This window comes from Microtus ochrogaster, unplaced genomic scaffold (genome assembly GCF_000317375.1).
Source record: "Microtus ochrogaster isolate Prairie Vole_2 unplaced genomic scaffold, MicOch1.0 UNK21, whole genome shotgun sequence".
Taxonomy (NCBI): domain Eukaryota; kingdom Metazoa; phylum Chordata; class Mammalia; order Rodentia; family Cricetidae; genus Microtus; species Microtus ochrogaster.
Genome location: NW_004949119.1, coordinates 4,748,303 through 4,772,860, shown reverse-complemented (window position 1 = coordinate 4,772,860; position 24,558 = coordinate 4,748,303). Strand labels below are relative to the sequence as shown.

Here is a 24,558-nt window from a genome sequence, read left to right as displayed (position 1 = left end):
GTGGTTGCTGGGAATTGAACTCAGGACGTCTGGAAGAGCAGCCAGTGTTCCAACTGCTGAGCCATCTCTCCAGCCCCTGTTTCTGGGGTTCTTGCTTACTGGCTTGCTCTTTCATCCAAGACATAGCTTCAACTATAGAGATACCTACTAGTTGGATTTCTGTTGGTGCTTTCTTCATCCTAATGTCTTCTTGCAGGATATTAGAGTGCACAGAACACACCAGGTAACACCCCTGTCGTTTGTGTGCAGTTCAAGTCAGGAGGGAATTCCTCTTTCTTGGTCACATTCTAGATATGCTTGCCAATTCAGAATCATAAAACTCATTCAGAATATGCATACCTACTTATGCTTTGTCCATAAATATACTTACATCACAAGAAACATTTTAAAATAAGAAAAAAATTGTAAAATTCCAAATAGTTAATTTCGTGAATTCAGATATACCGTGTGTTTTACAGTCTTATAGTCAGAAGGGGTCAGTGATACAGGGCTTTGGGCATAAAATATGGGTGAGTAGTAGATGCTGTTGAGAGGGCCATATGTTACAATGTCTCTTCTGATGTCACACCCCCCCTTTTGCCTTGATGACCATGGCTTGCCTGATTAGGCTAAGTGCACCACCGTAACAATAACAGTCCATAATGGAAATATTATTAACTGCATCGTGCATATTATTGATTTACTCTTTGTTCTGCACCATTATCATTTCCCCAGTGAGTTTACTGCATTATTCTCACATACTTAGTCGAGCACCAAATTGCCACGAAAGGGCAGACTCTTGTAATGACGTCTTATGGGACATTGCATAAACCATCATCACCACCTCCTATTATAAGTTGCCTCCAGCCAATGAGCTTTCTGCCATGTTACAATGTGAACAGAGCAATTATAAAGGGTAAAGGATTCGGGCATTCTGAAGTTTCCTGGGGAAATCGCCTTATTCCATGTTCACCACATGGCCCAGTCTTAAAGCACATTAGAGATCTACCCTCTACTGTTGTCGGCCTGAAGGGTAGAGCGGTGTGAGCTGAGTTACTTACTACAGTGTGTTTGCTAGAAGCTGGTGCTTGTAGCTTCACAGCCGAGCCACTTTTGGTCTTGGGGCAAATTCTCTGGTCATGGTCTTGTGACTGAGCACTGTGAAGCCAATGTAAGTGAGCCCAGGATAGTCTGACATTAAGGCTGCATTGCTTCAGGAAGGAAAGTTGTTGGACAGGCCGCAGGCCTTCGTGTCCTGGAAAAGGCTCTCATTCCCTGGGGATGAGCTGCTGTTTCTAGAAACAGAGGTCAGAGCTGCCCTAGAACAAAGCCAGCATTTCCACACTCATGACTCCCTGGCTTCTGCCCGGTGCAGGGGTCTCCAGGTGAATTAGTTTGGCTCTGGGGATGTCTTCAGCACCCTGAGGTAGCGGCCTTCTGGGGACATAGCCACAGCAGGCAGCTTGATCGCCCATTCCAGGGGCGTCTCATCTCCATTTAGCCCTGAGTAATGCTCACTTACTGTAAAGTGTTACATGCCTCCATTGTTGGAGAAGTTATGGTAGAAAAATGCAAAATTTCCTTTTTACTGCTTATGGCCAGCCGAGCCTATAACGTGTCAAGCCGCACATTAGCCACCCTGATAAAAGTCCGCTTTCTTACACACAAAATCATCGTTTCAGCAAGATTTGTTATCTCATTACCTGATAAGCTGTATGTCATAAACCAGGACTGCTGCGGTAAATCTCCCAGGAGGACGCTTTGTGGGCAGAAAGGGAGCGATAGGAATCTGCAAGGGACTTGATAATGTAGCATTTAAGCACAAGCATAATGTCACTTATTGTTAAATGCATAAAACCACTTGGCCAAGTCGCTGGGCTTTTAATAGGATTTTGTGCAGCCTCAGGTGAGCAGCCACATGCTTTTCCTGTCCAGGAGCCTCTGAGCAACTGCTAGCACCATCGCTCTGCCTCACGCCCTCTGGTGTGGGCACTGGGTTTACAGGGGCTGAGGGTGGAGACACCCTCTTGCAGCTGCTTCACCCTGTCTAGGGATCAGGAAGTGGGGCCGTGTCCCCGGGTCTGGCTGGAACTAACTGGCCTCTCCTATGCAGGCACATTGTAGTCTGTGGCCACATCACTCTGGAGAGTGTCTCTAACTTCCTGAAGGACTTTCTGCACAAGGACCGGGACGATGTCAACGTGGAGATTGTCTTTCTTCACAAGTAAGAACCTGCTGCTGTCCACAGAGCCTCTGCCCAGCCAAGTGCTTCCCTCTGAGGACCCACAGGTGTGGTAGACATGGTGGTGGTTGGAGAATTGAGATGAGGTTGAATAAGCCATGACCCCTGCTGACTCCTTAGGTAAGAGGTAGTTTTCCATAAGAATGTGGACTTGGATTTAGAACCCTTGGAGGTGAAGCAACACCCTAGGCCAGGGTTGAAAACAGTGAGGTAGTCTGGGACCATATCTGAGTTTCTGTCTGAAAGACTGAACAGGGACGTTCACTAGGATCCAAGTCACCATTCTTGTCCCTTCGTCAGTGTGGCCCTGTGCAGTCAGGGACATCTGCAGAGCGGGAGTTGGATAACTGATGTGATTGTGTGGGTGCTTTACCGCTGCAGCAGAGGGACCAAGCAAGACAAGAGAAGAAGCAGGGTGACAGAGTTACATCTCACTGGGACAAAACGCCTGACAAAATAACTCAAAGAAAGCAAGGTTTCCACGGGAAGCATGGCAGTGAGAGCATGAGGCAGCCAGTCACACTGCATCCGCATGCAGATGAGCCATGGGGCTCGGTCTGTTTTCTCCTTTCGTGTTAGTACCAGCCTAAAAGATGGTGCCGCCATGTTCAGAATGTGTCTTTCCACCTCACTTAACTCAATCCAGATAATCCTCCACATAAATGCTCTGAGGTTGGTCTCCTAGGTGACTCTCGATCCTATCCAGTTGATAGTTATTAACTGTATCACACAGCGTATGAGGCATGTTGACACTGTTATTTCACCTGATACCCGAAGCTGTATAAATGGATTTTCATTTAATCCATAGACATAGTGCCAAGTACATGTCTAATCTGAATCCTGACTTAACCAAGGACTGACTGGCTGAGCATGTTACTTCCCCGTGCCTCAGCTTCCATATCTATGGACAAGCGAGGAGATACTCTTGTCTCCTTCGACTGTTGTAAGAATGAAATGAATCAATCCATGTGAAGTGTGCAGAGCCCCGTTAGGCATGCAGGAAGTATTCAATAAATGTCAGCTATTATTGTGAAAGGAAACCTGATTGGGTTATACGGTTGACTTACAGATAAACACATCCTATATAGAAAAAGACTCTTGGTAAGACATTAGCTCACTCAGTTCTGGAGACTGGGAAGTCCCATACTCTACCTTCTCCAAATTGAAAACCCCACTAGTGTTATGACTCAGTCTAAAGCTCAAAGGCCTGAAACAAGGGGAGCCAATGATGTGAAACCCTGGTCCACAGAGAAGGGTGGAAGGGATAAGATGTCATAGTACATATAGACATGCAGGAGACAAGGGGAAGCTATGGTCTTCCTCTGCCCTTTCCTTTTAGGTCTTTGTTTGGTTGGTATCCACTCACGTGGAGGAAGGTCTACTTTCCACAAATTCACAGATTCAAAGGTGAATCTTGTGGGAAAAGAACCCCCATAAACATACCTGGAAATCACCTTAATCTGGGCCTTCCAAGTGGCCCAGTCAAGTTGATATAAGTAATGACCAATCACACTGATGTCATAGCTGTGACATTTCTAATGGTAACAAAGAGGAAGATACTTTACCATATAGGCTCCAACTTCTGTAAGGTCAGAGACTTCTGGGTTTGTTTTCAGTAGAGTTTACTTCTCCTAAATATGAATCTTTTATATCTTGCTTATTTCTTGCAGGGAAGGGGGTTTCTCTGAAGGTTAGGGCCTTTGTTCAGGTCTTTATGTAGAAATTAAAAGTAAGGGAGCCCCAGAGTCTGGGATCTCCACTATGTTGTTTTAACAGTTGTTTCTTTTCTGTCTGCGCAGCATCTCCCCTAACCTTGAGCTTGAGGCCCTGTTCAAACGACATTTTACTCAGGTGGAATTTTATCAGGGTTCTGTCCTCAATCCCCACGATCTTGCCAGGGTCAAGGTAAGGATAAATAAATGTCTTTACTCTTTCATGAGGGTTGGGGCCATGATTCCTGGGGTAGCCAAGAGCCATCTTCTAAACCATTAACAAGTAACTCAGATGTTACTAACCCCAGTACACTCTTTCGTTGACCCCAGGACCTTGCTCTGCTTGCTCACGCTAGACCATCTCTAAGTATTCCACACTTACGTTCATCCTAATATAGAACTTACTTTCCTCTTTTCTTCTAAATCAACCACTCCCAAAGTAGGACTCCAATGTTAAATTGGGGCTATCTCATCTCCATGGTTCAGTGGGTAAAGGCATTCATTGCAAAGCCTGTTGACCTGAGTTTAAACTCCAGGACCTACTTGGTGGAAGGAGAGACCCAATTCCCACAAATTGTCCTCTCATTTTAATGGGCACACACATGCGCACGCGTGCGCGCGCGCGCACACACACACACACACACACACACACACACACACGCACATACAATTCCACAAAACTAGGAAAAGAAACAATGAAGCCACAACTACTGAAGCACAATTTAGGGCTAAGGTCACAAACAGCAAGGAGAATAACAAATTGATAGCAATAATGCACACCTTTCAATAATAACTTGAAATATAAAACATGGGCTCTACTTCCTCAGTCAAAGGACACAAATTATGTGAATGGATTAAGAAAGAAGCCATCTTTCTGTTGTATACATGAAACTTGTCTGACCTTCAAAGATGACCACCTCTTTAAAGAGACAGGATAGAAAAGCCATCCTGAGCAGATGGGTGCAGAAAGCAAGCAGGCACCAATATCCTTCTATCCCACAAAATAGACTTGAAACTAAAATTAACCAGAAGAGACAAAGAGGGACACTTCGTGCTAATCAAGAGAACAATTAACCAAGAAACTCTTACAATACTAAACATGTATACCCCAAACTCTGGTCCACCCAGTTTAACAGTGGGTGATTTTTATACTCCACTTTCTCTAATACTAAGTAAATATAAAAAATTAACGTTGAATGACTAAAAAGCCATGCACAATGTAACAGCAAAGATGATTAATTTCCACCTAATTGAACTCAGCATAGCTTTCAAATCCATTAATTATATCTGAGAGAAATGTTAGAAAAGAAAATTACACAAAGCTATAAAACATTTGTGCTTCCCTTTTCCAAAAAAAAAAAAAAAAGACTCTGCACCATTTGGTAATAAGTTAACCGTATTCTTCATGGGCCCTTTTGAATTGGCATCTTCTTATAAAGTACAAATAAGACTTTAGAAAAGGAAGGGACACAATAAACTGACATTTGCTATTTAATTCATTTAACACAGTTTTAGTAAGTGTGTTCCACATTAGTGTGGCAGTGGCAGTTCACTAATACTGTGTGAACCTGCGGAAGCCTAAATGCTAACTGTGGTCACCAAGCAGTTCTGTAATTGCTATAGTGGCAAACATAGAAAATCTAGAAGGATTTGTATGAATTCTTCATATTATTAAAGAAACCCAGAGATAGTGTGTGACATACTGGGGACAGAACTACAGCCCTCCTGTTGAACAGTTCTATGCTGAAACAGTCGAGTAAGTACAACATTCTGAGCAGGAGAATTGCAGACCCAGGTCAGCTTGTGAATTCTCATGCGTATGTAGGCTAGTTCCTCTTAATATTATCCAGACATGACCTAAGTCATAAGGATGGAGAAAATGGCTTTTGTTCATAGGCCTAGTTTAAATGCAAGCAATTATTAGCACATCAAACTCACGGTCTGTCTAAGGAATAACCCTCCTTTTGGCTCACATTAGGATAAGTCAGTAGGTTGCCTTTTGGATCCATCTGCAAAGTATCATTTCATTTATATAAATTATTTGTCTTTTGAATACCTGAGTAGTAATGAACAGTAAACAGCACAGAACCGTGATCTATTCAAGGCTCCAGTTCCTTCTTGGGACACACGTAATGAAAATGTACATAAAGTTTGATAAAGGATTTTTTTAAAAAAAGATTTACTTATTTTAAATTTATATGTATGAGTGTTTTCCCGGTATGCATGTATGTGTACTTCTTGTTTCCTGAAGCCTACAGATGAGAAGAGAGAGTCAGATGCCCTGGAAGTTCTCAATGGTGTGAGCTACCATGTGGGTGCTGGGAATGGAACATCTATTTTTTTTTTTTTTTTTTTTTTTTTTTTTGGTTTTTCGAGACAGGGTTTCTCTGTGGCTTTGGAGCCTGTCCTAGAACTAGCTCTTGTAGACCAGGCTGGTCTCGAACTCACAGAGATCTGCCTGCCTCTGCCTCCCGGGTGCTGGGATTAAAGGCGTGCGCCACCACCGCCTGGCGGAACATCTATTTTCTGCAAGAGCAACAAGTGTTCTTAATCCCTGAGTCGTCTCTCCAGCCCCTGGATGGTCCAGTCTACTCTGCTGAATCTGTAACTGTTCTTGTCCACGTCCTAACCTGAGGGGAGGGGCTTAACCCACCAACTCTATTTCCTGGTTAATTAAGATGATGGCACACAGTTTAAACAGGAAGTGGGAATGAGATTGAACAGCTCCATTAGGTGAATTTACGGACTTTGGCAAATATGCCTGTAAGCAGCTAGGGCAAATGAAGTGTGGAATTACTCAGGTTCACGCTGGAATGTTTGTTCTGTATCAAGGACTCAACCTGCAAACTACACTTTTGACAAAACTATAATTTTTTCATGATTTTTTTCCCTTTCCTTGCAAAACACCAGGTTCTCTAAATGCTATCAACACAGAGAGACTGCAGTTGTGTGTGTCTGTCTATGTTTGTGTTTGTTATGATTTTTTCCTTTGGTCTCTCAGATAGAGTCAGCAGATGCATGCCTGATCCTTGCCAATAAGTACTGCGCTGACCCGGATGCAGAAGACGCTTCCAACATCATGAGGTAACTCCTGGCATCAGGACTGTCTCGGACGACCATCCTCCCTTCATCACTGGCCAACCATGGCTCCTGTGTGGAGCTGGTAGAGCTGAAGAGCAGTGTCCATTGCTCCGAACTGCTCGTGGAGTTCAGGTTCCTAGGGAAAGAACTAGAAAATGAATAATAGGTTCAGGTCTGAATAAAAGTGCCGTGAGCACAGGGCTGGGGAGATGGCTCAGTTGGTGAAGTGCCTGCCTCCTGTGTAATGTAGTGACGCGAGTCTGAACCCCAGAACCAATTTTAGAAACTGAAGCACACTTGAATCCTTATTAGTCAGAGGCAACAGGTCCCTGGGATTCACCGGCCAAGCTGCCTTGGGAAAGAGTTCCAGGTCACTGAGAGACCTGTTTTAAAAAGGCAAGGTGGTCCCCATGTAAAAGTACTCAATGCTGACTTCTGCCTTCAAATGAGCTCACACCTACACCTACACACAGAGATTCATACACATAAAATCCCAAATTTCCATTTTTTTAAAAAAAATATGTTTTCTGAAAGGAATTGGATCCAGGATGTCTTTACTGGGAAGGGCCTTAAAATACCTACAGGAGGTATTTTTTTCAACATGTTTCAACATCTTTGCATTTGAAACTGCAAGCAGCTGGTCTTGCTGGAATCTGTATAGCACACTTCCATCTAGAAAACTCTCTGACCCCAAATGCCAATAGCTGAGGCTAAGAAACCCCTAGTTAGTACTTCCCCAGCCTGTGTGCATCAGGTTATTGTTGCTCTGAAAGTGATTAGTTAATTAACTTGTTTCAGTTTCCCCAGATGAGTGATTTTAATATTAGCATGGATCTCCGAGATACTGAATTATATAGATTATGTTTCCATTCTTTATGGATTGAATTCCCCACTCCTCATGTTTGTTTGTTTGTTTTTAAATAGATCATGGTATGGAGAGAAAAAAAAATCTAGAACACTAATAGTTAATGCCTTATCTGTCCATGGGCTAGGCCTATCAAAGGCCAATTTTTTTATTTTTTTATTTTTTGAGACAGGGTTTCTCCGTAGCTTTTTTTGGTTCCTGTCCTGGAACTAGCTCTTCTAGACCAGGCTGGCCTCGAACTCACAGAGATCTGCCTCTGCCTCCGGAGTGCTGGGATTAAAGGCGTGTGCCACCACCGCCGGGCTCAAAGGCTAATTTTAACCCTACTCTAAGACCCTAACTTACTCTCATTTCAGAAAAAGAAAAGATTCTTTAGCTGTTGTTCTTCCCACAAACTTTTCATCGTATCCTGGCTGTAGAAAAATGACCAAAACATCTGAACATTTTGCTCTCCTTAGCTGCAATCCTTTTAGATTTTGTCTTTTCTCTGGTATAAATTGCAGAATAGTCACTTGAGGTAGGGGAAGATAATAAAGAGAATTTTCTAGAGAGAGCCTGGGCTAAGGAAACTGCTTCATTCCGGCTGTAGTCCCAACAACTCTCACCTAACAGTGAACAGGCATCATTTGGACCAGACATATAGCCCAAACGCTAATTGCAGCTTGTTTTCCTGGGACTCAAGGATTTACCCCAAGGTGAGAGTCGGGAAGTTGCCTTTGGGTTTTTACAATGCTTGTGAATATTTTCTTTGCGTTTTAATTAGTGTTCTCCAGTTACATGTGCATACAGAATTCCTCTGGTGCATTCAGTTTGATCCCGTCTTCCTGTCAGTATCTGGACCTTCTGTCTGGAGGAAACTATCTGGCATGAGCGTCTTTCCTTCCAGTCCTTTTTTATTTGGCAGTAGTTTCCATTAAATGTTTTAAGGAAATTTGTGCACACATTCTAGTAAGACTTGGTTTGCCAGGCTGCCAAGAAGATGCAGTGGGCTCACACCTGAGCTCATCTCCCTACAGGCCTCACTGGAAAGCGACCGCATAGGTCAGCTTCAGTTTAGAATGTGTCCCCTGTCATTTCTGAACTAAGCAGCATTTCTACCCTTTGACAGACTTTTTTCCTGCCATTTTAAGTGCTAAAAATATAGCTCTTCCAGGGACAAGATTCCATCTTTTTCCTTATTACAAACAAAGAAACCAGGAGCACGAAGCTTATGTTTTTGACCTCACAGAGAAGTTCCTGGCATATATACTTTTATTTTTCCTCAGTGGTGAAAAATAGAAACTTGTGGAAATTTTGAAATGGACATTTCCCATAATTTAAATATTTTGCTTGAATTTTGAGGATAAAGGGTTAATGTGAGCACACAGAGGTGTCAGGGAGAATGGTGGGATGCCACAGTATAGAGCTCACTAGGCACAGAGGGCTTCCGGAATGTACGTAAGCCATCCACTAAGGAGGATTGGGGAAACGATCCAAACGGGAGTGGGAAAGTCAAGGTTAAATGTGGCTTCAGCTTTTCTTTTATTTGTATATTCCTCCTTAGATTAATGAGACCAATATGCTGTTTTTGAAATTAAAATGTCAAAGAGTCATTTGAAACGAACTAATACAAAAAGTTGTCTGGAGCTGAGAGGCTCTCAGAGGCCTACCGAGGCTGACAAATACCCCAAGTTATAAGCAGAGGTCAACATGGCCTCCCTCGAGACTGAGAGGAAGTACTTCCGCAGAGAACGGCTTTCTAAGGAGCCATCTCCCCACTTCTTTGGTTGCGGTTTCTTCAGATGAAGCTGCTGTCTGATTCCTTCTCTCCAGTTTTGCAGAAAATGTGGCAAAGGGAAGCGCTGAGCTGGGTGGGAAATTTGTGGGGGCGGCTGTGATAATTGAGCTTGCGTTCCCGAGGAGGCTTAGGAGGTGGCCCTTTCTCTGGAATTCCATTCTTTAGCCTTCCTTGTCACAGAAGGAAATGTACAATGTCACCCCTGACAGGGTTGGGAATGACAAAAACCATAACTTACACGTGGAGAAGGGCTTTAATGATTTCAAAGCATTTTAACATCTGGTCTCCCATTTGCTCCTCATACCAAGCCTGTGAAGTAAACAGAGCAGGTGAGGTTGCCCCCAGTGTCCAGATGAGAAGACAGAAACAGAGAGCCTGGGGATTTCCTCAGGGTCACCCAGTTCGATAGCACAACGGCTGTGCTGGAAGCCAGGTGTTTCCATTCAATGGCTCCTTCCTTCTTTCCTTTGCAGTGTGATTGACAGGAGAGGGGATGCTAGGGAAACTTGGTGGGTAGGGTCACCCAGGCTCAGTAAAGGATGGAGGGCAATAAACCGTATGTTTAGGGTGCTGGTGTTTAACTTGAACCAGTGGTCAAGTCATCATTATGCTGTGTAAGGCAGAGTCCTCCATCATATCCCAAGAGTTCTGCTTAAATATCACATTTATGCGGATGTCTAAAGGGAATGTGAAAATCAGAGCCACTTGCCAGGTGGCCTGTTTGAGTTGTCGTCATTGTCTTAGGTTGTTAACTGGACACAGAACAGAGGTTTTTACACGCAGTGTGGAGGACTGCAGACCTCCAGAACTGTCTGTAAACATCAGAAGCTGCCATCTCCAGTCCATTCAGGTTCATAGTCTATCTTCTACGTGTCTCAGGAGTCCTTCGTCTTTGTTTTTAAGGCAGACTCTCATGTAGCCCAGGCTAGCTTTGAACTTGCTCTGTAGGCAAGTCTGGCCTTACAGTCCTGGTCACCAGCCTCCATCTATCAAGTGTACTTCACTGCTCTGCCTCCTCTGATGTTTGTCATGGTCCTGGAGGGTAATGTGAGGAGAACACATTCTTTCTTTGGACACAAGCCCGTGGATGGCCCTGGTTGCTGGCTTGACCAAGGTTACCTGATGAGATGAGTCCTCCGTTCTACTCTGTGGGCTCCACAGAGCATGCTCAGTTCTGGCTTTCTCTTTTGCAGAGTGATCTCCATAAAGAACTACCACCCGAAAATCAGGATCATAACTCAGATGCTGCAGTATCATAACAAGGTACGTGGTAAGCTTCCAGGCCTGGAGCCATCCTCAGACCTTGGGTGCTAGCACCTTCTCTCTCTCTCTCCATACATGTTCATGTAAGGACATACATGTTCATGTAAGGACATACATGTTCATGTAAGGACACAGGTACCATGCCCCGAGGTCTGGCAAAGATATGCAGTAGTTAAAATGTCCCTTCTCCCTAGGACATTCCTTCAGGGTCATCAACTTATTTTTTGAGGTGGGTCAATGGGAGGAGGTGCCTTTGTCACCTCTTAGAGTAATTTATTCTTTCAAGAAGAAGCTATTGAACACTTTGGTTCAGAACTATTGATATGTTCTTAGATCCTGTCCATAACTAAGTCCCAACAACTTGCATTTCTATGTCCTGCAGTCATTCAGTCAATATCTATTGAACAACTACTCTGTAATTAACACTCTTCCTGCTACTTAGGGGGTAGGATAGCTGTGAAGATAAAATCTGATTTTGTGTTCCTAGAGACTGATCAAGGAAGGTGTAGAGACTGTGCCAGATAACTGGTAGGATTTCTCTCTGTGTGGCCAAGTGCACTTGAAAGAACATAATACAAACTGAACAAAGAAAGCAGAACATGACATTATCCTCAAATTCGGATTGGGAATCTCCCCAGTTATACTTGGGAAAGTAGTGGTTTATCTAAAGTTTATACTTAAAGCAATGCTCCCAGTGTGGCAGCTTCCGATGGGGCCTGATTAGAAAGAACTCAGACGTTAGAGTTAGTGTTGCTGTTGTAATCACCTCTCACTGAAACCGAGCTAAAGGTCTAATCAAAGGCAGCACTCCTTCACTTGGCTTGGGGTTGAGCTCTAGACAGCTTTGGAGGAGGGAAGGTAGCATCTTGTTCTACTTGATGTGGTACCAGTTGTCTTCTTAATGGAGCTGAGAGACTGGAGGCTTCTCAGCACCTGGGGCCAGGTGTCCTGTCTGAACAGAAATAACTCCCTGCAGGGTTATGTGTGACAGCATGCCCCATCTTATAGGCCATATTCTCTACAAAACAAGTCATCAGGTGTCCCAGAGAAAACCCCATTCTGCCAAATGTCACCAGCACCATGCTATTATTTCTTAATTGCTGGCAAGTTTTGGCCCATTTAGCTGTGTGGAGGCCCATCAGAGGCTATTGCTGAGTGGGTCCTGCTGTCAGCGGCTGGCCCACTGCTTGGAATTGCTGCCCAATGCTGACCATTGCCCAGCCCTCGGCAGGTGGCTCTATTGGAAATTCTGTTACTCTCCAGCCAGTGGGTTTGGTGGTGGGCACCGAAGGTGACACCTCTCTTTGTCTCTGAGTACTCAAGATTGCGGTAAGGGGCCTGTTGGTAACTCCCAGGCATCAACTGCTGAAGTTCTTGACAGCAGCCTCTGTAGGTGGAGGTGAATTTTGTTAGCAAGGCTGTGACTGGTGACAGCTCCTGCTGCAAGGAACACTCCTTCTTTCATTTGTGATTTGAAATTTCATTTAGTGTGGGAGTGCTTTAAGCGATTGTTTAGATTTTTGGCTGAATTTAGACTGAATAGGAAAATTAATGTTGTATGTTTAGAAAGGGATGTCAGTTCCTTTTCTTCTCTTTCCAACGGGTGCTGATGTAGCATCTTCAAGAAATTAAAGAGGATTTCAGCTGTGTAATTCTTGTCAAACTCAAAGCAACTTGATTGGCCTCAGAGCCAGATGGTACCTGGTCAGTATTCACATGAGTACAGCCACCCAGAGATCTTGGACAGACTCTCCAATACAATCATTCGGACACTGTGATGAAGACATCAACAGGCCCAGGACTGTCTGCTTAAAACCCATCTCGTTTAGAACCATCCCACTCACGCTCCTTGGGTTTCTGGGTCAGGCAAAATCATTTTCAGAACACTGTTAGATTAGTAAGGATACAGTGATAGAGTAATTTTGACAAAGTACGTTTTCCTCTGTTACTTCCCATCCCCCTGTTAGAATGGTCATCCTCTTGTCTTTAGGTCATTCTTAGCAGATTTTTAGTAGACAGTTTTTCACACTGACTTGTGATTTTTGCAGTTGCTGAAGATGACCTACCCTTTTCACACACTCTTCTTCCAATGTTTTCTTCTCGTGTCTTTTTCTCTGTGCTCATCTGAGATGCACGTAGAACTCCCCCCACTTATACAGGCACTTAGGAAAGACCCGATGCTTGTGTGAAAGCTATGCCACTGAGGACATATTCTGGAGGCGGTAGTGGCTCCCACAATTGGACAGCAGGCTTGAAATAAAAACAATGTCAAACCCCAGTGATGTAACGAGGGTGATCTTGTGGTGCCTAGAGGGATACAGGGAAACTGCTGGCCTTGAGTTTGTCATCATAATAATTACAGACATTTGTGTCCTGTTTTATGGGTTTAAAAGAGCTTTGACATCCGTTATCTCATTTGGTCTTCATTGGGCCATCTGTGCAGTTTAGCTGCGCAGTGTAGCTTCAGACTAGCGGGAGTCAAAACTCTGTCCTAGACAGATCACCTCTGGCCAGCACAAACCACGGTCACTCAGCAGCCGGCAAACTAGGACAGGACAGCCAACTGCCGCCTTCTATTTAAGTGGGACAGTAGCCCTCAGAACCACGCTGTGGTTCCCAGGGGAGGGATGGGGCTCTACAAAATGGGTCTCTTTAGAGTGGCCATGTTTTACAGGGAGAACTTTTAAAAGCTGGCCTTCTCTGAATGAAGATGAAAGAGTGTGTTGGCTGATAGTGTGGGGAAAGCTCTCCAAAGACAGGATGATGACACCCTGGACAGAAGTGTCATTCCTAATAACTCACCTGGTATTGGTAGTTTTATTTTCTGAGCTTCTTGTTTCTGTCTAGGAACCAAGTTTCCAGCACAGATAGATGCCAGTTCTTTGAGCATCCCCATTGTCTCTGCTTGCATGTGGGGCTTAATTGTGTTCATTATTGCCTTCATAACTTTCCTGTGCCTATGATAGGATACTCTCACAAAAGCACCTACATGAACGAGGATTTTATTTCTGCTCACAGCTCAAGGCTCAGTCCATCCTAGAGAGGAGGTCAAGCTTCCAGGAGTCTGAAGTAGCTGATTATGTCAACATCCACCATCAGGAAGTATAGAGATGAATACATGCAGTTACTCAGTTCCCTTTTTTCCACTTACATAGTTTAGGATTCCAACCAAGGAATGGTGCTACCCACAGTGGGTGGGTCTTCCAACTTCAATGACAGAATGAAGATAATCCCTCACGGGCATGCCATGAGGCCTTGCTCATAGATGAGTCTAGATTCTGTCAATCATCACAGGCAGCTTCCTGTCATTCTAACAATGAAACTTTGGGCCATGATGAGTTGACCTTGCTTTCGTAGGCTTGTGCTAAGGCAACACATCATTCGGGGAAAGACTGGTGGAAAGCAATGGGTCAATTCATTGCCATCAAATCAAAAAATGCTGACTGGTGTCCTGTTAGTTTCTTGCTAGGCAATGACTCAAAGACCCTCTATTAATGGTTACCTCCCAAAGGTTCCACTTCCTCATAAGAGAGTAGCTCCCTGGAAATGAAGCTGTTAGCATGTGGTCCTTCAGCGGTCAGTGACTGAAGATGCAGGCTACAAATACTGCGGGTTTTCCACTAGTAGACTCTTCGCTTTCCTTACTTCACAGCATCTCTCTACTGCTGAGTGTGTGGTAGGAGAAGTAAGTGTAGCCAGAATTCATTCCTCCCACCTTCCTCGGACAGCACATTTTATAGTCCTTCTCCAGGGAATGAAAGAAGGGTGTTCCAGTAGCATAAACGGGGGAAGGTGTGTGATTAATGTTGGACCTACTTTTTTTCTTTGCCAAATTAGAAGAAATTTGCCTCCAGATTCCTGTGTGGAAATGCTGCTGGGTTTTTTGTTTTGTTTTGTTTGTTCACCAGACTCAACTTCCCTCAACTGGAAGAGGATGAAGTTTCCAAAAAGAAAAAAAATTAGTTTCTGGGTCAATATCTTCTTTTGCCTTCATGCACACAGCCTTCCCTCTTGGCCATTGGCAGTTCAGCTTCACTTCCTGTCCCATGACTGGAAAAAATACAGTAGCCAAGAAAGGAGGCACTGGAAGCTGGGAACGAACATGGCTTTTACATAGAACACGAGAGACCCAAGGCTTGCATGCCAGAGCTTCATATTTTGAATGGCATAGAGATAGGACTGCAAAGTTTCAATTGTTTGAAGAAGGCATGGAGGGTATGTGGTGTCTCTGTTGGGACTAGACCACCCGGATCTCTTGTCACAGACAAGTTCATCACTTGGATACCATTTATCATTCTTCTCATATGAGTATTTCTCCACATAGCTGAAGTTCTTTTGTATCATGCCAAGAAAGTAAAATGAAAAAACTGATGGCATAAGCCAGGGAAGAATGGGGAGAGAAATGGGAAAGATGGTGGGGCTTTCTGTTAGCATTGTGTGGGATGTGCAGAAGACCCCGTGGTGCTCAACTCCACACAAATCCCACTCTTCTGTGGCCCACACACAGGCCTGTTTTAACCATACTTTGTTTAGGGAGCAAATGGTTGTCTCTTCAGCAGTAACCACTGCAGGCTTGGGATTGGAGACTGTCACAGAGTTAGATTTTGCAAACGCAGACATTTCACAAATGTAGAGTTTCTCCAAGCAGAGTGAGAAGTCCTGGTCTCTGTTCTTTGTTTCTACAATGGGATCTTCCTTCCTTCTTTTGCAAATGGCCTCTTTCGTTCTGTAGATGAAGGGAAGGCTTTTTTTTTTGCTGCTTCCATTTGCTGATGCATAGGGAGATATAATTTCAGAGCTATAGAGACTTGGCATGTACAGGGACTTAGAAGAACTCTGGGTCAACTTCCTGTACAAAACATGATTTACTCTAGCATATTGGAAAGATGCTAAGTTTTAGGAATAAAGACTTTGTGCTTTTGTTGTTGTTGTTTAAACTAGCCACCTCCATTTATTAGTCATATTTCGTCCTTAGAAAGTTCCATTGTGAAATAAGCCAAACCCCTCTGCTTTCTTTAAGTATATGCCAGGCCGGTCCTATCCTGGCTCCTAGCACAGAGTAGAGCAAACCTGAGGCATCAGATATGATGACTGCTCTCTCTCCCTGAGGATCGTGTCCCCTGAATCTTGGAGATTATTGACTCTTTTTACTGTTTCCCAAAAGACTTTTTGCAGAACACTCACCCTCTCTTGTCTTCATCATTTTTCTCTGGTCATTATTCAATTGATCACTTTCCCTCTTCAATTTTGACTACTAAGACTGGATCAAATCCCGTGGAATGAATGTGGCCTGTTCACATGGAATAAAAGGGTCATTTCCTTTGCTCTGGAGACTTTGGTTTTCAGTCTCATGTATCCGATGGTCTCTAATTGAGGTTTTAGTAACCCACACACTTAAACGCTGTCCCCAGCTCTCTCTTTCTCTAACACACACTCTATCTTAGATTGCTTTCAAGTTTCAAATTTATATAATGGATATTTTTGAACACAAGTGCTGTCCCTGATATTTAAGCCTTGAAACTATCTTCTGCTGTTATTGTTGTTAATCACCAAACACTAGAGAACTTCCTGAGTTTCAACTTTTTCACTTACTCTGTCATGTACGACTCTCTGCTGTGTGCCACTGGCAAAAATTAGTATGAGCATGCCTCTGGAACTCCAAGCTCAGGTCTGACATAACTGCAAAATAGGACAGTCCATCTGTGAGAGACTGCAGGATGTCTGTGCTGTGGTGGTTTAGGGGAATGGGTTCCACACAGTGACCTCCAGAGAAGCAGCATTACCTCCCACATATAGAGTTGGAGGTTCTCCAGCTCCACCCCAGATCTATACAGGCAGAAACTCAGCAGGGTGGGGCCAGCAACCTGTGGTCTTGTACACATTGCAGGACATGCAGGTACCCACTATAGTTTTGGGTGCCACTGATCTAGAGTATTGAGAAGGCAGGAAAAAAAATCCAAGAGTATGCAGACACATAGACATCCGGCAATTTCATACTACTTGAGAGCCGCTTTTAAAAAATGCTAACTAGACTTCTTAATAATGGGGGCTTGTGTGTCTCACAAGAGAAAAATCCTTTCTGGGTTGACTCTGGCTAAATAGCAAACTTGAGGGGAAAATGTGGACCTTGAATGTAGAAGTAACGTTGCCAAAAGGCCATAGTCTGTTGAATAGAAGCGGAGAACCTAGCCATTGGCCTCAGACGGAGGCACATGGAAGGATGGATGAATTTGGATGACCCAGTGTCCTTGGACAGGGCAACAGTTCCCAGAAGAGTTTTCAGACACTCAGACAAGGAGCAGAACAGGGTCTCATACCTCTTGTTATTCCCACAGGCCCATCTGCTCAACATCCCCAGCTGGAATTGGAAAGAGGGTGATGACGCAATATGCCTCGCAGAGCTCAAGTTGGGTTTCATAGCCCAGAGCTGTCTGGCTCAAGGCCTCTCCACAATGCTTGCCAACCTCTTCTCTATGAGGTCATTCATAAAGGTAACGTCTTGTCTTATTAGAGCACATTAGCCTAGGATTCCATTTGTCGTGGGGTTGAGTAGAGCACAGCTTAAACTCAAAACAGATCGGCGGGCTTTAACTTCTCTGCTTGAGGAGAAATTCCTTGTTACAGATTTGGGAATGAGGCCAGCTCCTTTCAAAATTATGTTTTTATTTTTATTTGGCACATCCGTGGCCATTAAATGATTGTTCAAAGCACAATTCTCTCTCTTTTTTTAGATAAACCACATGTTTATCTATCAACAAAGCCTCCACTGTTAAAACAAAAATATGATTTATATACATTCCATATGGCACCAGAGCGCCTAAAGAAAAGAATTATCATTTCGCTCTTTTCTATCGAGTGGCTGGTGGACCTCTCACTGTGGGGATAAATGCAGACCATGTGTTTGTGCTGAAGCCCAAACCCCAACAACATAATTCATTTATTTACTTGTGCGCAATCAAGGAGGCCGGCAAGGCTGACATGCCATGGCTGTTTGAATGGAGAAAGAAAAGATGAACCAAGTCTTCACCCCAAGAGACGTGCAGTCTGGATGTGTTCATCTCCCTGTCAGAGCTCACTGGGCAGCCGCTCCTAGTCTCCAGATGGCTGGTGGGCCAACTCAGGAAGAGAGGATGAACCCACTCTGTTCTCCAGGGTCTAGAGCTTTGAGTGCCTCTGAGTCTAGGTGCCTAACTAAGCAAGTTTCCGGAGTATGGGCTTCGGCAGTCAGGCTTGTGCACCACAACTGTGCATTGTGCTACTTAGAGCTGGAATGTGTCGGGCCTCCATCCTGTGTACCTATGTCATTGGCATTATTTAGCCAATAGGTAGTGCTCATAGTATGACATAAAGAATAGCTTGGCTTGGACCCACTCCCGTAATTGTAGCCGTGCTTATAGTGAATAACATCTCGATTTAAAATATAACCTCTGTGTTTATTCTGTACCCCTAGACCCCAGCTCAACAGAACTTCAAGTTCAAACCCACTTACAAATAAAGTCACCGTGTGCTTCTAAATGTCTTCTTTAATCCAGGCTGCTTTTGCCCTGCATAGATGAAACTGAGTGCAGGCAGAATGAAAATAGCAGGGAGGTCTGTGTAGCTGTGTTTCAGGAAGGGGCACCAAAGCCAGATGTAGCCATGTGTTTCTCAGGACTTGTCTGCTCCATCCAAGGAGTCCAGACCTAGGTTAACAAACTGTCACCGAGAGAACCGCCCTGGCTCTTTCACTGGAGCTCTGGTGGTTTTCTTCCAGCAGAGGCTTGCTCACAGGACCCGGCACGTGGTCTGAGGAACTGGGCTCTGCTTCCTTGTGTTGCTGTGACATGGGCCTTGGCAGAGCCCCACCACAGATGGGGCCACTTGACATGCGTATGTTTTGATTTTGTGGTGCCTGCATGGTAACTAGATCTGCCTGTCAAGAAAATTAATAAAATGGCTGTGACACTGATTCTTCAGTGTTATTACCAGGGGAGAGAACTTCTGCCTGACTTTCCTTGGGACTCTGACGGGCCTCACCTCTAAAGCCAAGGACGTCCCTTCCAGCTCCACTAATCCCTTTGCCAAGTTCCTATTTAGGAAGAGCCTGTGGGAAAGGCTGGACCAGGCCCTGGTATAACTGAAAACACATTTCCCTCCCAGGGTTATATTACTGCATTATTTTTGTTCAGGGCCAGCTCGCCCATGTTTGGAGGCAGCTCTCTGGATATGACCTTTTGACACAGAGGTGGTCTTTGTGTTAGAATTGGCTAAGGGCATAGTCTACAAGTAACATGACTTCCTTTCCTATATTATAAAATTCGGAGTAAGGACAGTCTCACTTAGTGTATTCCCCCGTTCTTCATTGTAATCTATGTGTGCTTATCCTGAGTCCTAGAGCCATTGTCTCTTTAGGAGCTGGCGGAAACCATGCTGTTACCCTATCCTCAGGGTGTTTTCTATATTAATACAAAGCATTTGCTTGTTTCGTCTGAGGATGAGTGCAGGTGGAGAAGGGGATCTGTAAATGGATTCTTGTTTACAGAAATCACTTCCTTCCCTGACTCCCTCGTAACCTGTCGTGGAGAAGTCACCGGCACTTCCATCTGGAGGAGGCTTTGGCAGTACTTCATCCTTCGGGAACACTTAGTGTTTCTGCAAAGCTGTAGGGAGACGCGAGCTCACCTTCTCACTTGCTGGGCAAATGCTATCTCTTTCCTAGTTCTGCAGAATGTATTATACTTTACCTCTGAGCAAAGAAGAAAGGAAAGAAAGACTCCGACAGTGTAGATGCATCACAGGCAGAAGCACAGTGGCTATCATTGGGGCCCTTGATTATATGCGGGACTTAAAGTCCAAGACCCAAGCTAAAAATAGTAAGGTTTAATGGAAGATAGAGGTGCCACTCGGATATATAATTTGTAAAAGGGACCTGAACTGGGGATGAGAAGAAATATACTAGTCTCTCTCAACCGAGGGGCTGCAACCCATTACCCTCTAAAACCTAGTCTTCATTTGGATATGGTACCTCTGAACTGACCTAAATATTTTGGAATTCATTGATATATTAACCTACCTTTTAGGAGTAATTCATTCTTTAGCTTTGATAATTACTATAGGAATTCTGGCTTTTTTTGTCTATTTCCCTCTTTGTTAATTTATTCCGAACATGCTTCAATGCATTTTCCCTACTGTTCAGTGGTATTTATAAATCCACCCTAACCAGACATCCGATACCTTTCAGAAAGAGGCCCAGGTTTGTATCCGGGCCTCCTATAGCTCTTTGGTTGTTTGCAGGGCAGGATAATTTTTTTTTTCCAGCAAGGAATCATTTTCACCCTTGATATCCCTTAATCAGAGCCAGCAGATGTCTTGGTGCCTGTGACTTATCTCCTGGTTGGGGCCTCCTGTTTACCCCTAACCCTCTGATCTCCTTCTACTTTCTTCTCAGATTTCAGGAAGAGTCTCCTTAATGTTTTCTGGAAAGACCAAAACAATGGACTTGTTTAGGCTTGTCTGCCATCACCTCAACCCTGAATAAGTGGGCCATACTTTAAGACCATTGATTTTGGAGTTTTGTTTTTGTTTTTGTTTTTTTTCATCTATGTAGTTTCCAATTCCTGTTCAGCCTACAGAGTTTCAAGTTGGGCCTTGACATTCCATTTTTTATGAACAAAGCTATTATTTATACTAGAAAAAAGTATTCTTGGACATGATGGATTGTGCATTTGTGTGTATGGTTTCTTTATGAAATTGATTGACTCTTAAAATTGCTTCTCTTTCAACACTGAAACTTTCAATTAAGGACATTAAAATAGGTCTCACAATTGCCAGTTATTTTAATTCTGCTTATTTGTCATTTAACACACACACACATACACACACACACACACACACACAATACCCTGCAGCACGGCATGGGCATGTAATCTGCAGTTTCTTTGTAAAGAAAGTCAGTTATGAGAATGGAGAAAATTTGTTAGGTTAGTATGGTGGTTTAAAGGGGAAAATGTCCTCCTTGAGCTCAGATAGTTGAACACTTGGTCCCCAGTTGGTGGTACTGTTGGGAAGGTTATAGGAGGTAGAGCCATGCTGGAGGAAGTATGTTACTGGGGGCAGGCTTTGAGAGCCTCTGATTCACTCTCTCTGCTTTACACTCTCTCCCTGGTTAAAGATATGATCCTTTGGCTTCAGGCTTTGGCTGCCATGCCTGTCTCTTGTTGCCATGCCTACCTACCTATTGTTGCCATACCTCTCCATCATGGTGGACTTTCTCCTGACACTGTAAACCAAATAAATGTTCCCTTTTGTAAGTTGTCTTGATCATGATATTCTGTCATAGCAACAGAAAAGTAACACAGTAGGGTTTTGTATTATTTTTGTTTGTTCTTGTTTTATAAGAACCGGCAGTCCTGGGTGAATTGTTCTTGGTATTGAGCACAGCAAAGCTTTCTCTGGTGTTCTTTCTATGCCTAAATGGGGAAGCACTGCAGGAGTCTAGTTTGTACTCCTTGGACTGTTGACTGGCTGAGGTGCTCATGACCTGACACAGAAACCATTTGTTCCTCATTGTTCTTACTGCGCAGTGAGGTCAACTTTCATCAGTACATAGTCCTGGCACTAAATGCAGTTAAGAAAATCATGGTTTTGTTATGTTTTTGAGACAGGATATTATTATGTTACATAAGCAGGCTGTTGGGCTTAATCAATCTTCCAGCTTCATCCTAGGTATGTGCCACTATGCCCGACTAAAGTGAATCAATTTAGTATATTTAGATTGGATTATACTTGTACACAGGTGGGTGTTTGTACAAGTCCATGTATAAAAATAATCTGCTTTAGGAGCTGGAAATATAAAGACCTTTGGATAATTGCCCTTATCCAAACCTTGCCCTTAATACTTCATATTATTTTATTTTATTCCCCTAATGACCTTCACAAACTTGGCACTGTAATCAGCCACTTCACTTTATCCTGCCCCAGGGCAGGTAGCTTAGAATTGACAATCGCAAGAATTGATTCCAGGTTTGTCCTTGAGAATACCAAAAAGGGATTAAGGATGAGACACTTTCTTAGCAAGTATAACCACCATACTACGAGGCCTAATTTCTAGGCTTCATTTTATGGCAACCATTGATTCAATAAAGTTTCCAGAGGCACATATATCCCAGCACACAGAGTACAGCAATGCGCTTATGGCTTAGAAGCACTGCTAAGATTCAGGAAGCTTCTGTTCTGATGGGGAATGGGTGGCATATGTTTACATAGCCCTATCAGTGAGTCTGGTTCACCTTTTGCTCTGGCCATTTCTGTAACGGTCAGAGTGAATGCATCAGAAGGGTTAGATTAGACTATGACAAGATCAAGAATGGACTAGGCTGTCAAGAGGACTTGCTTAAAAGGTTTTCCTGGGGAAAGGCAAGTGAAAAAGGGCTCTCTGCCAAACAGAACCAATTGTGTTTGTGATGCGTGAATGTGTATACATGTAGTAATGTGCCATATAATGGCATTTTATTCAATGGCAGATCACATATATCGCAGGAGTCCCATATTATGCAGCGATGCCATTCTCTTCTTGGTTTGTGAAAGTACATACTTGGATGTTTACATGATGAAATTACCCACTAAAACCTTTTTCACTTGTATTCCCATCATTAATCAATGCATGCCTCTATCATCTGTTTATCTACAATTAAAAGAGGGAGATGTTGACTACACCAAGTTGATTCTCTTGGCACAAAAGCTGAGTCACAATGTCTGCACTAGAACTGCTGGCGAGTCACAGGTATAGCGTCAATCAGTTTGAAGTAAGGAGACTTAGTATAGGTTTCAGTCCAGATATAAAGCCAGAAAAACACCCATGCCCCCAGACTGTAAAACAGAGAGAACAAATTTCTAATGACTCATAGTTTGTGTTCTGTGACAGCTTCTGATGGTCGGAATAGGACCCACCCACAGTGGGAAGGTAATCTTCTTTACTATACGACCTCAAATATTAACTTGTCCAGAAATACCTTCACAGCCGTGTCTAGAACAATAACCAAATATCTGGGAACTTCATGACCCAGCCAAGTTAACACGTACAATTAACAATCACAGCCACTCACTCGCTCTTACTTCCTGATGAGCAGAAACTCTGCAGCCAGTGTCTAGGTCGGCATGCCTGAAGCATATCTCAATCTTTGGTAGGAATTTAGAGATTGTCAGGATCACTAGTCAGGCCAAAGTTGCAGCTGATAAGACTGGGATTGGGGACAGAATGCTAAGAAAGAGTTTGTCTTGGGACGCAAAGCCACCTAGTAGAAGATTGTGGTTTACAAATATTGTTGACTCTACTACCTGTAGATGATACCCCTCAAGGAGAATGGGGTGTCTTCGCGGGTTCTCACCCGTGGGAAACAGTTCCCAATGCAGCCACTCTTACTTCTTTAGGAATATAAAATATTTTAGTATAACGTAGATATACAGATGATATATATCATCTTACACAGATTTATGCCTCCAACTACAACCCAGCAAATCCATGTAACTGTCACTCAGCATTCCTTTTGGATGCTGCATCTCCTCACAGATTTAGCATTTTCCAGAACTGAATCCCTGTTCTTGCCAGGGAGCCTATGCTGCTCCATGTCGCCGTCCACAGCTGACAATGCCATCTTTCCTAACACTCAGCTTTGGAGCCATCTGAGACTCCCCACCCACCCCAAGCCTCCTTAGGCACCAGATTAAATTCAGCATGCCACCCTGACTTGGAAAACAACCCCTGAATCTGAGTACTTCCCACCAACTTCATTCTTACTGCTAGATCCAAAGAACCACCATCTCTTAGATACTAGCCTTCTAGCTGCTCGCGTCTAGACTCAGCATGTTTCCTCAATCTTCCCAGCCATGAATAAGAACATGTCAGCCTTTTGCCTAAGTCTATCCATGTCATCCAGTCTCCTCAACACCAATATAGTAGCATTGCCTTCCAGGTACTAAGCTGCCAGGTTCCTGTGATTTTGCTGACCCCTGTGCCCCAAGTGCTGTCCTGCACACTTTTGTCCTGAACCAAGTGTGTCTCTCACATTCCGTTTTCTGGCTGAGGAGCGATAGTTGTTGTATTCCCTCTATCTAGAATGTTCTTCCTCTAAGTTGATGCTTGACTTCTATTAAACCCTTTTTGTCTTTGCTCAAAATAAAATTCTCAGTGAGACCATCTTTAAAAATGTCAGAATGGTTTTTTTGCAAAGAGATCAAAACCAAACTTTTAACTATAGTATGCAAACAGAAAAGGGTATTTGTAAGAAATGTTTAATTTGTTAAATATTCATCAGCTCGACACTCTCATGTATCCAGGGCACAGATTAAGAAACAGACTATTTTTCTCACTTATCTTCTACGTCAGGTAATTGGCTCGGTTTCTGAATCACCTTTCGGAGAATTCACATCTCCATCACTTTGAACTTCCAATCTATAAAGATTGCACAGCACCTCTTTGGTTTTTGGGGTTTTTTTGTTTTGTTTCTTTTTTTTTTTTTGAGACAGGGTCTTACTATATAATTTGGGTTAGTCTCCAGCTCATGATCTTTTGCTTCTCCTTCTCCAGTGTTAAGATTGCAGGCATGCGCCAGTGTCCCCCACAGTACAGCGTCTAGTGAGGGGCACTAAGATTGCAGGCATG

The 24,558-nt window shown here is 43.6% G+C and overlaps 1 protein-coding gene across 16 annotated transcripts in view; it reads left to right on the top strand.

The window, feature by feature from the left end:
- The window catches only part of Kcnma1 (potassium calcium-activated channel subfamily M alpha 1), a 738,489-nt gene that overhangs the window by 522,563 nt on the left and 191,368 nt on the right, over positions 1 to 24,558 (top strand). For all 16 annotated transcript variants that reach the window (XM_026789548.1, XM_026789554.1, XM_005367704.3 and 13 more), the window contains exons 10-14: positions 2,093 to 2,203; positions 4,021 to 4,126; positions 6,935 to 7,017; positions 10,850 to 10,919; positions 17,255 to 17,410. In XM_026789548.1, coding sequence (XP_026645349.1) covers positions 2,093 to 2,203; positions 4,021 to 4,126; positions 6,935 to 7,017; positions 10,850 to 10,919; positions 17,255 to 17,410 — 526 coding nt within the window. The remainder of the gene's footprint in view (positions 1 to 2,092; positions 2,204 to 4,020; positions 4,127 to 6,934; positions 7,018 to 10,849; positions 10,920 to 17,254; positions 17,411 to 24,558) is intronic.